Source organism: Elephantulus edwardii, unplaced genomic scaffold, assembly GCF_000299155.1.
Source record: "Elephantulus edwardii isolate Elephantulus edwardi_28Jun2011 unplaced genomic scaffold, EleEdw1.0 scaffold00072, whole genome shotgun sequence".
NCBI lineage: Eukaryota > Metazoa > Chordata > Mammalia > Macroscelidea > Macroscelididae > Elephantulus > Elephantulus edwardii.
In genome coordinates, this window is record NW_006399822.1 from 5,034,428 (window position 1) to 5,047,976 (window position 13,549).

At 43.2% G+C, this 13,549-nt stretch overlaps 1 protein-coding gene across 1 annotated transcript in view; it reads left to right on the forward strand.

Moving 5' to 3' along the window:
- LOC102865921 (M-phase phosphoprotein 6-like) overlaps nt 1–13,549 on the forward strand; it is an 18,997-nt gene that overhangs the window by 2,123 nt on the left and 3,325 nt on the right. Inside the window, exons 2-3 of the mRNA XM_006888803.1 lie at nt 4,814–4,926; nt 10,263–10,353. Coding sequence (XP_006888865.1) covers nt 4,814–4,926; nt 10,263–10,353 — 204 coding nt within the window. The remainder of the gene's footprint in view (nt 1–4,813; nt 4,927–10,262; nt 10,354–13,549) is intronic.

Genomic DNA, 13,549 nt, shown 5'->3' on the forward strand with positions numbered 1-13,549 from the left:
TTGTGTTAGTTCATCATGTAACATCTATACCATCAGGGTTTCTTTTCCTAGATAGATAGGTATAGGTAGATAATGTAATTTTGCATGTGTTTTCCTCTTAATGTATTTGTTGTTAAGTATAGCCAAATAAAAAGGACATCTACTAAAGGACAATTGGTAAGTTTCACCACTAGGAATAAGACATAATAAAATGAAACTTCTCAATTTATAGAACAGCACTCTGAGGAAAGAAGTCTGGAAAAATTAAGTATAAGCTCACATTCCATGAGCGTTTATTGAACTCTTTTTTTTGCACCAGGTACTATCTTAAGATTACTGAGACACGATCTCCTGTGTAGACTCTCAGCCTTCAGGGAGATTAAGAATCCCGTGTTTAATGCTGTGTTAAAAACAGGAAGACATGCTTGTCACTAGCTGAAAGTCATGAGGGCAAACTCAACAAAGGACATGGGCTGTGGGCCGTGAAGAGTGACTGTTCTCTCTGTTCAACTGGAACAATGATGAGCAGCAAAGTAGAAGGACTTGGATGCTCTGGGTTTGCTAATTGATTCCTGTGATGAAGATAGACACAGAGGTAGGGTGGATAACAAGCACAAAACAATGTCGACAATATTGCAAACATTTTTTTTTATTTTGCAATAATGCTAGATTCACCAGGAAGTTGTCCCCCAAATGTACAGATTATTCTTTGTGCCCTTCATTACCTATACCAAGTTGATTTTTGAGTCATCGCAACCCTGTAGAGCAGCATAGAACTGTCCCCTAGGGTTATCAAGCCTGTAGATCTTTATGGGAGTAGACAGCCTCGTCTTTTTTCCCAGAGTGGCGATAAGTTCAAAACATTTATAAACATCCAAGCACCTAACCACTGTGCTCCTACTGCTCCCTTTCCTTCATCCAGCCTTCCTCACTGTTAACCCCATAGTCAAAAAGCCCCTCAAACTCAGTGCTTTTGAGTCATAATGGACAACACAGCTGACCCTGCAGTGGGTTTTCTGGAAGCTGTTAAATCGTATGGGAGATTGGCCATCTTTCTCCTGCCAGAGCTACTAATTGATTTGACCTTCCAGAGAGGCTCCACTTCGCAGTTAGAAGCACAGCTTCCACCAAGACTGTGCCACTCGCTATGGAATTAAAATACATTCCAGAACTTAGATTTCACCAGGATTTTGTGCACTGTGTATATGTTGGTCACTTGTGTACCCTACTTACCTATTTGTTCTCGTAATATAATGTTGCCATTTCAAGAACATTATTTAAGTGGAATCATGGTACACAGTCTTTTCATATTGATTCCTTTCGTTAGGTATACTTCCCTGACAGTCCGCCCATTTTATTCCTTTTTCTTTTTTTTTTTTTTTTTTTTTCCTTCCAAGTTTGATCAACTGACTCAGAAAAGTTTCTCCCTTCCCACCTCAATCCTTTTTTTTTTTTTTTTTCGTTTATTCCTTTTTTATTGCTATGTATTATCTAGTGTTGTTGTTAGGTGCTGTAGAGTTGAGTATGACCCATAGCGACCCAGTAAACAGCAGATCTGAACCTATCCTATCCTGTGTCATCCTCCTCGTCTCTGACACCCTGAGCCCCTTGCTTCAGTCACTGTAAGTCTACCTCATCAAAGGTCTTCTTTTTTGCTGACCCTCCATCTTTCCAAGCATAATGTCCCTCTCCAAGGAATAGCCTCTCCTAGCAACATGCTCAAAGTATGTGAGATGAAGTTTCACCATCCTTGCCTCCAAGGACCACTCTGGCTGCACTTTCTCCAAGACATACCTGTTTGGTTTTTTGGCCATCCATGGAATATTCAGTACTCTTCCTCCAACACCACAACTCAAAGGCATCAGTTCTTCTGTCATTCTTATTCATTGCGCAGCTCTCAGATGCTTAGCAAGGGATTGAAAAGACCATAGCTTGAATAAGGCCTACCTTAGTCTTCAAACTGACATCACTACTCCTCTGTAATTTGGAGAAATCTTTAACAATAGACTTTCCCAACACAGTACATCTCCAGCTTTGCTGATACTAAAGATGTTGATTGTGGATCCAAGTAAGATGAAATCACTGACAGCTTCAATCTTTCTTTATTCTATCATAATGTTGCTCCTCTATCCTGTGGTAAAGATTTCTGTCTTCTTGATGTTGAGATGTAATCCACATTGAAGGCTGTAGCCTTTGATCTTCTACTGCAAGCATTCAAGTCCTCTTCACTTTCAGCAAGCAAAGCTCTGTCTTCTGCATAGTTCAGGTTATTGATGAGTCTCCCTCCAATCCTGATTCCACATTCTCTTCATAAGTCCAGCTTCTAGAATTATTTGCTCAGCATATAGATTGAATAGGTATGGAGAAAGGATACAACCCTGACACACAACTTTCCTGATTTTAAATCATCCAGTTTTCCTTTTCTTTGTACCTAGTGTTATTAGACGCATTGCATTGGGAAAATCTCCAGTTAGAGACCTCTCCAAATTATTGAGGAGTGATGATGTCAATTTGAGGACTAAGGTGCATCTGATTCATGCTATAGTCTTTCCGCTTACTTGCTGTGAATCTGAGAGCTAGACAGTAAATAAGAATGACAAAAATAGTTGACACCTTTGAACTGTGGAGAAGAGCACTGAACATCCCGTGGATGGCAAAGAGAACAGACAGATATGTCTTGGGAGGGTGCAGCCAGAGTGCTCTTTGGCAGCAAGAATGAAGAGACTTTTGTCTCACGTACTTTGTACATATTGCAAGGAAGGGCTGTCCCTTGAAGGAGGACATGATGCTGGGAAGGATGGATGGTCAGCAAAGGAGAGGAAGACCCTCAACCAGGTGGATTGACACAGTGACTGCTGCAGTGGGCTCTTGTGTGTCAGGAAGTGTGAGGATAGTGCAGGATAGAACAGGGTTCAGATCTTTTGTTCATATGGTCACTGTGAGTCGTACTCTACTGGACGGCACATATCAACCACAAACCGTTACTATAATAGAAATTTCTCAAGTGGGTGTATTTAACAAGCAGCTTTATTTTCTCACAGTTTAGGAGGCTGTAAGTCCATGTTCAGGATCCTGGGTTATTGTCATGTTGACTGGCATTGCTTTCACCGTCTCTGCTCACTCACTTGATTATTTTTTTTATACCTTAGAGATGGGTTAAAGGCCATTGTATGGCTGGGGCAGAGTTTGTTCATTCACCTGTTAAGAACACCTAGATCATTTCTCATTTCTGACTGTTACACATAGAGCTGCTGTAAACGTTCATGTGCAAGTCTCTGGGTGAACCTATCCTTTACACTTCTCTGGAGTGAATGCCCAGAGGATTGGGGCAGTGACTGGGTCATAGAGCTGCTTGTCCCATCTGATCCGGAACTGCCAAGCTGTCTCCGTAGTGGCTATGCCACCAGGGTCACATGAGCAGTGGCATTTCCCCCCTGTCCCCCACCCAGTCCACATTGGTGGTTCACATTTTACTGTTCACCCCTTTAAGCCTGTCCAGTTTTTCCATTTCCCTTCGGAGTCAGCAGACAGGTACTAATACCCAAACTGACTTGTGTTTCTCATTGAGAGAGCTGGAGTGGAGGAAGGATTGTGGAAAGGGGGTAGAAATAGGAATAGAGGATGCCCAGTAGAACCCACCCTCAACTGCTGGGAGACCCTGGGTGGTTTCTGCCTTTGTTTTTCCCCATGTTGATCATTTACTTCGCTAAGATCAGCCTTTACCCTGTCCACTAAGTAAGTATAGCTATTGTTGTCTGGGGCTTTGCTTCACCACCACCCCCCCGCTTGTGGGATGTGAGAGACCAGCAGAAGAAGTGCCCACCAGCTGACAGGTGAAAGTGAAGAACAGGCCCAGCTGACCCTGCCCGGTCCATTTTAACTGACACAGTGGCATGGGGCTTGGCTTACTGTCTCAGTAATCACAGTGGAGCTGAGAGTGGAAATGAATGAGCCTGTAGTCCTTGTCCTAAAGGTCTCAGCAGAGAAAACTGCTCAAGAAATGGGAACAGGGGGAGATGGTGTAGGGGTGCTAGTAGGGCATAGAGGAGAGAGCATGATTTGCTTGTCACTGTCAGGGCCAGTGTCCCAGCTTCCTATGACCTGAGACCAAAGAATTAGGAGCTGGCCAGGGGGAGGAGCTTCCACACCTGCATCAGCACATGCAAAGGCCCATGACCGATTCAGCAAGCACTAGTTCTCCTCATCCATCTCTTTTCATGATTTGTTTCTTCCCTCACATTCTCTCTCCCTCCCTTCCCACCTTCCCTATGACTTCTCTTCCTTAACCCATCACCGTTTACATGTCCCTTCTTCACAGGCCATTGTGCAAAACTGAAGTAGTATAACACAGTAAAACTTAAGAAAGAGAGAACTTGTGTCAGGTAGAAATCTGCCAGAGGAGGAAAATGCAGGTAATTCCACTAAACAAGTGGTAAGATGGCGCACCATCAAAGTTAGGAATTTTGTGGGAGTCAGGACAATAAGACATCCTATTGAGCTCTGCTGCTTACAGGTTTCACTGTATTTATTGAGTACATTTCTATTCTCACTTCCATGAAGTCAGAAAACCTAGACAGTCTTAAGGAATTTTTAAGTTTTCCAAAGGATGTAGGCATTTTTCTCTCTCATGTGCTCTGCCGTGTTCCCTCGTACTGTTGACATAGTGTTGTAAAGCAGGCGCTAAGCCGTATATGGTCACTCACCCCCGTCCTCCATGGTGATATGAAAATGCTGGGAAAATGAGGGAGGTCAAAGGAGAAAGCAGCTGGGGTTTTACTGTTGAGTTTTGTTCTGTAACTCTCAAAAACGCTGTCCTTTTGTTGTGTTTCTGTAGTTCATGCAAAGAGGACTAGACTCGGAAACCAAGAAGCAGCTAGAAGAGGAGGAAAAGAAAATCATCAGTGAAGAGCATTGGTACTTGGATTTGCCAGAGCTTAAAGAGAAAGAGTAAGTTCTTAGAATCTAGATTGATGACCCTGTGGGCAGTCAGCAGGAGATCCTGTGAACATGCTCCATCAGACCAGGGATACAGTCTGTTCAGCTTCTCCAGTTACCGTGGCCAGTCCTTTTCTAAAATTATTAAACCTATCAAAGCTCTGCTTAGACTTGGCCATTTGTATTGGCTCTCCAGCCATCATTTACAATGTTGTCCTTTTTTTGTAAGTGACGGAACCCAGCCCATGTGTCTCCAGTAATCCAGGAGACATTTTACGAGAAATTGTAACTTTCTCTTTGGTCCTAGTTTGCACAGTGACTGCACCCGTGAGCTTACACAACGGAAATGGTGAGGATGAAACTGGATCGGGAAGGGTTCTGTTGTGTAGGGTGGCTGTGAGTAGCCGTCCCCTCCATGCCACCTCACAGCAACCACTACCTCTTAAATTCCAAAGTTAGGTGTGCACTTCAACCATCTCTAGTTTCATTTCCATAACTGAAACCTCTTCCTTCCACTCACTTGCATAAGGGCAGATCAGGAGTTAGGGGGTAGTGTATTGCTTTGGTTTTTTCTAATTGTCACTGTTTTGTTTTAACTTTTTATTGAGATGTGAGAATTTATTAAAAGTTCATAGAACAAGATGATTTTCCAACTTCAACAGTTCATACACCTACATTTTGTGACATTGATTCTAATCCCCACAGTGTACCAGCATTCATCCCATCCTCGCCCTATGCTTCCTGTTTCCATTGACCCTTCTTTCCTGTCCCATCCACCTTCTGAGCTTTATGCTTGGATAGATGCTGCTCTTCTGCTCTCGTAAGGCCAGTTGTTCTAAGGAATGTGTACCCTCTTGGTTTATCATGCATTTGATAGGCCTCTCTATTGTTTAGTTGAAAGATGCACTGTGGAATGAGTTACGTTCTGGACTGGAAGGGTAACTGATGGCCTTAGTCTTAATGTCCCATCAGTCTCAGTGAGCCAGGTTGGTCTTAAGAGTTTGAATTTTATTCCACATTTTTCTCTTGTCCCACCAGGAGGGCTAGAAGGCAGGTGCTGTCCAGAAGGTAGTGAGAAGAGGGGAGGAGAAGGCCAAAGAAGGGACCGGCGCTTGTCAGGAACTATAGCTCAAGTTTGTGCCTGGCCAAACTTGCAGAGATGGTCCATTGTTCATTTTCTGTGAAAGACCAATACACTTTTAGCTTGACTTCTGTATCTTTCTTTCCCCCTCACATACCATATTGTTCCTACAAATGCCTGTCTACTTCTTTTTCTTTTTGACACTGCTCAATCTTACCAATGTTTTTAGAACAGAAATGACCACAGCTGGGTGCTTTAACAAACAAATTTACATTCTCACTAGTTTAGGAGACTAGAAATCTAAATTCAGGGCACTGGCTCCCAGCGCAGACCTTCTCTCCGTCGGCTCTATGGTGGAGGTTCTGGTTAGTTCTTTGATCATCTTTGAGTGCTTTGGTATCTCTCTCACTCCATTTCTACCTGCTTCTTAATGCTTAATCTACTCTTTTTGTATCTCAAAAGTGATTCACTTAAAACACACCCTACAATGATACGACTTCTTAACACAGATTCTCCATTCTCAAATGGGACTTTTACCAGAGATATGAAAAAGAAAAACTTAGTCTACCCAGTTAGTTCTGACCGTATAGAACAACGTAGAATTGCCCCCTTGGGAGATTCCAAGATTGTGATCTTTACAGAAGCAGACTGCCCCATCTTTGTCCTACAGAGACACCGGTGGAGTCAAACTGTGGACCTTTCAATTAGCAGCTGCATGATTGAACCACCAGGGCTCCTCCTGTAACCAACCCCGTAGACCTGGTTAATAAATATAGGAAGATTAGACATAATCTGAGCAGTTGATCACTACGTCATTAGCGCTCTAGCAATAGGGTTATGGGTTAGGATGTACAACACACATCCTGGGAACATGTAGTTTCATCCATAATGCTTAACATCTCATTTCTGACTGTGTGTATGAGTTCAGGATATTGGCAGGAAAATATGGCTCTCTCTAACTGGTGGTTGGAGGAGAGACTTTCCAGGTGTGAACAGATCACTTGTGCCCCATGGCCTCCATAAGTGGGAGTACTCTGCTCCGAGGTTGGAGGGTCAAAAGGAAGGGTGGCCACTCACTCTGGAGATAGGCTGTGTAGAACAAGCCATTGCTTCAGAGCTGTCCCCTTTTATATAGACCATGCTAGCCTGCAGGAATTCCACAATAGGGAGCCACATATCTAGGCTCCTCCCAACCCCTGTATTTCTACACCTACCATGCTGCTCAGTGTATGAGCCTAGCTGGCAAATGAGCCCTGCAGCATATTCTATTCAGCTCAGCCTCCCAGGCACGGAGCAGAGGGAGAAGGGACAAGTGGCTCTGGACAGATAAATGGGGCTTAGTGGTAAGGAGCTGCGCTGTCAACCCAAAGGTAGGTGGCTTGAATCCACCATCTATTCTGAGGGAGAAAGATGGGAGATCTCCTCCCATGCTGTTTACTGCCTCCAAAAACCTCCTAGAAGGTCAGCTGTGAGTCAGATCTGACTTAATGGTACATAACAACAATTGCAGAGAAGTGGACTTGTTTTCCATGTATGTCTAACCCTCCAAGTCAAAAAACAATGTCATGGTTGGTTTAGAGCATGAGCTGTGAATTAGACAGGCCTGGCTTTGGTGCCCAGCTTTCCCACTTGCTTCCTCTATGACTTTGGGAAGTTACTCAGCCTGTCATCGGTCGTTCGAAAATTGTGTGTTAATAGTATCTGTCATCTACATTATGAGAAATAAATGAGATAATATATGTGAAGCAATTGCTACAGTGCTAGACATAAAGCACAATAAATGTTGGCAGTGCGTGGCTGTCCTTATACTCACATATTATGAAACTCACCCAGTCATTTTAGCTCATTTGTGTTTGTGAATTTTTTTACAAGTGTTACCGCTGAACTACTCCAGAGGGGATAACTCTTGACTTTAAGGGTCCACTGTGTATATGCACTCAATGTCAAGCAGTTGTCTTTACAGATTAGTCAGTGATAACAGTTAAGACTTCTTGATGTCTGTCCCAGGGAATTGCAAATTCAGTGACTATGCTGGGTAAAAGTGTGGGCCCGGCTTCCTTGTCTCGTGAAGCAGCTGAAGGACTTTTCTGCCTCCAGAGCTCCTTGGAGGTGGCTAAGGAGGTCAACTTCTCTTGCTGTCCACTCCCACCTTCCTCATTTACATAGAGGGCCACCTCCCAAGTGATTCTCCTCCGTAAAACTTACGTACATAACTCTGGCTCGAGTAACCTATGATCCTACACTAGTATAAATTCCTGGAAGTACCATATATTAGATAAAATGTTTTGCTGTCTTGCCATACTATATGTACAAAGAATCTTGTGTGTCAGTCTAGCCAGTGTAATTACCCTTTGCCATAGAAAATTGCTTGAAAAGTACTTTCGGCTACTTTGTCTTGTATGCTTGTGATTTGTGTTCTGATGACTCTCCTGTCATGAACTGTGAGGGAGCTGAGGTGTTACCATACATGCAGGCAGCTTAGCCTGCCAGTTCCATGAATGCTGAAGGTGACACGAGACTCCTGGATCAGAGTCATTGCACTGTATTACTTACAGACCAGCAAGCAGTGCGAGTATCAGGTTTTCCTCATTTCCTGCTGCCCAGATCCCATGGCAATGACAGGAAGGGCCTAAGTAAATGCTGCACCCAAAGTGAGTTTGCATCACGGCGGAGCAAGTAGCTTTGATAATGGACTGGGAATATGCTTGTCTTTGGCCCCGGGGAAGACATCTTCATTGTATGTAGAACAGTAAGCACATCCACCTCCATGTAGCCAGACACAGAACTTGATGAGGAACAGAACAGTGTTTTGCAAAAGATCCACAGACAGTTCTTTCCCAACAGAAACCTATAGTGACTTTTAGCCCTATTTACCAGGCACATTATTGGTTACTCTTTTTTAAGATGTAGTTTCCCTCACGTATTAGATGAAAATCCTGAAATAGATGATTCTCAAGTATATTTTAACATGAAAATGGAAACCATTGGGATTTTAGTGCCTTTTGCTTTTGTGTATTCATTATCTGGAAATGGTGATTTCATAGTTGACTATAACTAGTTACAGTGGGAGAACTGGTGTGATACTAGTTAGTTACTTCCTTATGGTCAGGATGGTATTACCTGTTCCATTTTTATCCCTTGAATAAGCGTAGTCTTGTTTTCATACAATTGTCCAGCACACTCCAGGGTGTAACTTCCCTAAGAACAGTGTCTCTTTTCGTCTGAGCTGTTTTCCCAACATCTAAAGCAATACCTGGCATTCAAGTGAGTAAATTAATGACTCTTGATGAAAAGTGGAGCCTGCCTTTCTCCAAAGATGCCATGGAGGCCAGGCCTTCATACTGTCCTCTGGATGAGAGCTGGCCTGCAATCCCAAAAGGTCCCTGGCTCTGGGACATGGCAATAATCCCTTTAGAGGCTATAGTATCCATATATTCATCTTGTTACCAGCACTAGTCATGGTGCCCATTGTGATGTCAGCATTGTTTGACTAAAGTATTTCCACAGCATGGTTTTTGGTTTGGTTCAGCATCTTGAAAAAACCTGAACCCAGTCAGTTCTGACACAGAGCAACCCTATAGGACAGGATAGACAGGCCCTGTCGGGATCCAAGTGTGTGATCTTTACAGAAGCATGCTGCTCAGCTTTGTCCCTTAGAGCAGGTGATGGGTTTTCAGCTGCTAGCCTTGTGGTCCAGAGCTTAATTCACAGTGTCATGAGGGTTTCTTCATTCAACTACTCGCCACCTTTATTTCTGCCTGTTTTCATTTCTGCTCATTCACTCTTCCTGTGATTCTGTGAAATTCCACTATCCTTTTAAAAAATTCCTTCTTTGCTTAATTAATCCAGAATCAGTCTTTAGTGCGTTTAACAAAGAGCAGTAAGTAATGTAACCCTTTAAAACTGAGGGCTTTGAGTGAAATTACTCATTTCAAGAGACAGAGTGTAGTATGGTACAGGGGTGGGAAAAGCAAAGAAGCTGATTTGGCTTGGGGAATACTCTGATTTAGTGCCAGTATTCTAGGGATCCACATTGTGGAAGCATTTATGCAACTGTTCGGTTTAGAAGATGCTGCAGCTCTTGTCCCCTGCTGCCTTGGCTAGACAAATCAATTGGGTTTTATTTCCAGCCCTAGGTTACAGAGCTGATGGCTTTTGCCTCGTGCTGCGAAGAGCCCTAAGTTTGATTTTGCAGGTCTTGACATTTCTTTGCAATGTGTCGTTGGAGGTAGACAGGCTATTAATGGAGGTTTCTCTTTCCACTCAGGAGTGTCATCATTGAAGAGCAGAGCTTCTCATTATGCGAGGATCTTCTCTACGGAAGAATGTCATTCAAAGGATTTAATCCTGAGGTTGAGGTATTAAATAGTATTGCTTCAAATTTAAAGGGTTTCTCATTGAATTCTCTCTTGCTTATAATTGGGTTGAGTTTCTTTGCCCTACCAGGTACCATCTTTTCTCATTAGAAAGAAAATAACAAGTCTTGAAATATCACTGTATCTATTTAAAGAAATTGCAGACATTGCAGTCTATTTTTGTGATCGGGCTGAGTGGATACATTAATAATTTAATACAGTGCCTGACATGCTACTATACTATGAGCATGTCCACCCAGGCCTCTCCAGGAATATTTTACTTTGTACATATGACACTGGGAGCTAAAATTATTTTCTGGTATCTATCTCTTTTCTGACAAAAAAACCCAAACTTTACTGAAAGTTGTGTGTTTTTTTTTACTTTAATAAACAGGTTTTAACCCACACTTGAAAGTAGATTTTTTTTAGTAATTCTTTGGAAAGGAAATAGTTGCCTTGGAACTGAGCTGTTGACTCTTTTTACCTCATAGTTGTTGATTTAGCAAATATTTCTCAGAACTCTCTCTCATGTTAAAAGCCATCCTAAGTTCAGTCCTGGGATGCGTCTAGGTCATTTGGCACAACCTGGTTCACAAAAACAGTGTTCTACGTCATAGTGTGGTGAGTCGCTACTGGTGTCTCAAGAGCTGTGGGCAACCACTGTCTCTCCTTGTCCTGAGCAAAGAAGAGTGAATAAAGTCAAAACATCAAGGAAAGAAATAGTCTAGCGGACGAAGGGACCATGCACACCTCCACCTTCATGACCCTGGGCCAGGAGTAGTAGATGGACCTAGTTTCCACCACCAGCCAGTCTGGTCAGGAGCACAGTAGAAAGTCCTGGACAGTGTGAGAGGGAAATACGGAACAAAATTCAAAATCGTAAGAAGCTAACCACTCACTAACTTGTCTGATGGGATCCCTAAGACTCTGGCCCTCAGACACCTTCAAGCCTGAACTGAATCCACCCCCGACGATCAATCAACTTTCAGCCAAATAGGTGGGCATAGAAAATAAATAATTTTACCAGAAACGAATATGCTGTCACACAAATCAACCACATGAGACCAAAGGACAACATTTGCTTAGAAACAAAGCTCAGAAAGCAAGAAGAGGCAGAAGAAAACTAATAGAGACAACCCCATGGAGGAAGTGGAGGGGTGCAAGTCTACTGAGGGGGCTGCTGTCAGTGTCAGAACAACCCAGAATGTGCACAGACAGTTGAATGGAAAGCCAGTTGGCACTGTAACTACCCAGACTGCAGGAGAATTTTTTACAAGTCATCGTAATAGGGACTTCAGTGGTGAAATGCACATTTGTGATGCCACCTGTCAGTTTTGTACTCCTCCTTGGCACTGTCAACATTTAGACCAGATCATTCTGTGTGGGGCTGTCCTGTGCACTGAAGGACGTTTAGCAACAACCCTGGCCTTTCCCCACTAGATGCCAGTAGCACTCCTAGTTTTGACAACCCAAAATGTCTCCAAATATTTACAGGCATACCCTTAGAGACAAAACCACCCCAATGGGGAACCCCTGCTCTAGGACATCTTTTCAGACTTCAGTTACCTAAAATAATTGCCCAAGTTTACTTAAAGACTAAGTTGGTTTTCTCTTTTTCTTATTTAAGGAATATGATTAAAATGACATTGGTGCATTACACAAAGTCAGGACTCAAAACAGTTTGTTTTTAACGCAGATTTTCTTTGCTTTGACCTGTTTTAATTGTCAGCTTTATTAGGTACCACTGAATACAGAACTGACCTGTAGCTGACCTTTGGATGGGCTTTCAGAGGCAGTAAATAAATAGCATGGGAGGAAATGGTATATCTTTCTCCTGCAGAGCAGTTAGTGGATTCGAACCACGTGCTTTTCATTTTAGCAGCATAACTCCTTACCACTAAGCCATCACCATCAGAACTCATGCTTTAATTGGGGAAATAAAAATAGTAAAGAATCAATTTAATAAAAACACAAGGATTGCAGGTGTGTGGTACCCTAGGTTAAGCAAACCACTCCAAAATGCTTCTAGTTAAGTGGGGAGAGTGCTGGCAGACCCTCTGAAAACAGGAGGTTGGGGAAGGCTATAGGAAATACCTTTAATTCTCAGCACATTCTCCAGAATATGGCTGTGAACGTTTGAGCTTCTGGACTTGAGCTGTCATGAAATGTGAGAGAAGTTCAGAACACATCTTTTTGGCATTGAATGTGTTTCTGGAAGCATCTAGCATTAACCGGTTGGGTTACCAGGGCATCACTTGACTCATGGGAGCCCCACCCCATCAGAGTAGCCCTGGTCCCTAGGGGTTTCCGTAGCTGGTACTGTGGAAGTCGATCACCAGGCTTCTGAAGCTCCTCCGAGTGGACTCAGGCCTACGACGTCACCACTCGTGCCACACAGGAACTCTGGCATCTGGCCCAGAGTCTCCTGACTCAGAAATACTCATTCTCTGCCTGTAGTTTGTCAGCTGCCTCCTAGTGCCTAGCACTGTGCCCACAAGAAACATGTATTCCCAAAATAATAGCATGTTCACCCTTTAAAAGTTGGAAAAACTAATTCAGACTAGCTGCTCCTGTGCTTTTCCCCTTAGTACTTTCCTCTTGGCTGTAAAGAAGTTATTTGTTGTATTGGGGGTGGGGGAAAAGGTCAGAGGGTAGTTATCAAAAGGTCGATGTACAAGTGAAGTCCCATGAGACTAGAAATACACTGAATGCAGTCATTGACTCACAGAAGGGCAAATAAAATCTCCCTTGAGTGAAATTGCTAGAAAAGCACGTGTGTAGAGCAGAGAGAGTGCTGGTGGCCTGGTCTGTATTGAGTTGCATGGCTAACCCAAAAGTGACACGGTCCAATGCTTCACAGGATGGCCAGTCCCTCCTGTTGTAGCTTACAGCCTCTGTGCAGAGAGGAGAGTTCAGCGGTGGTTACCAGGGGCAGGTGGGAAGGGGAAGGGTGAGTAGCTGCTGATAAGATGGACATTTTGGCAGCAGCAGTGGGTGATGATTGCACAATATGATTAATGTAATTGGTATCTCTGCGCTGTGCATGTGGAAATGTATTTATATTTCCCAACAAAGGGATATAAAAAATGATGGAGGTGTAAAATCAATCTCCATAATAGTCTATGTGTTTCCTACTGCCAAAGGGGCCCTTTAGAGTAGTGAGAGAAGATCTTCACCCTGAAACCCACAGCGTCCCTTT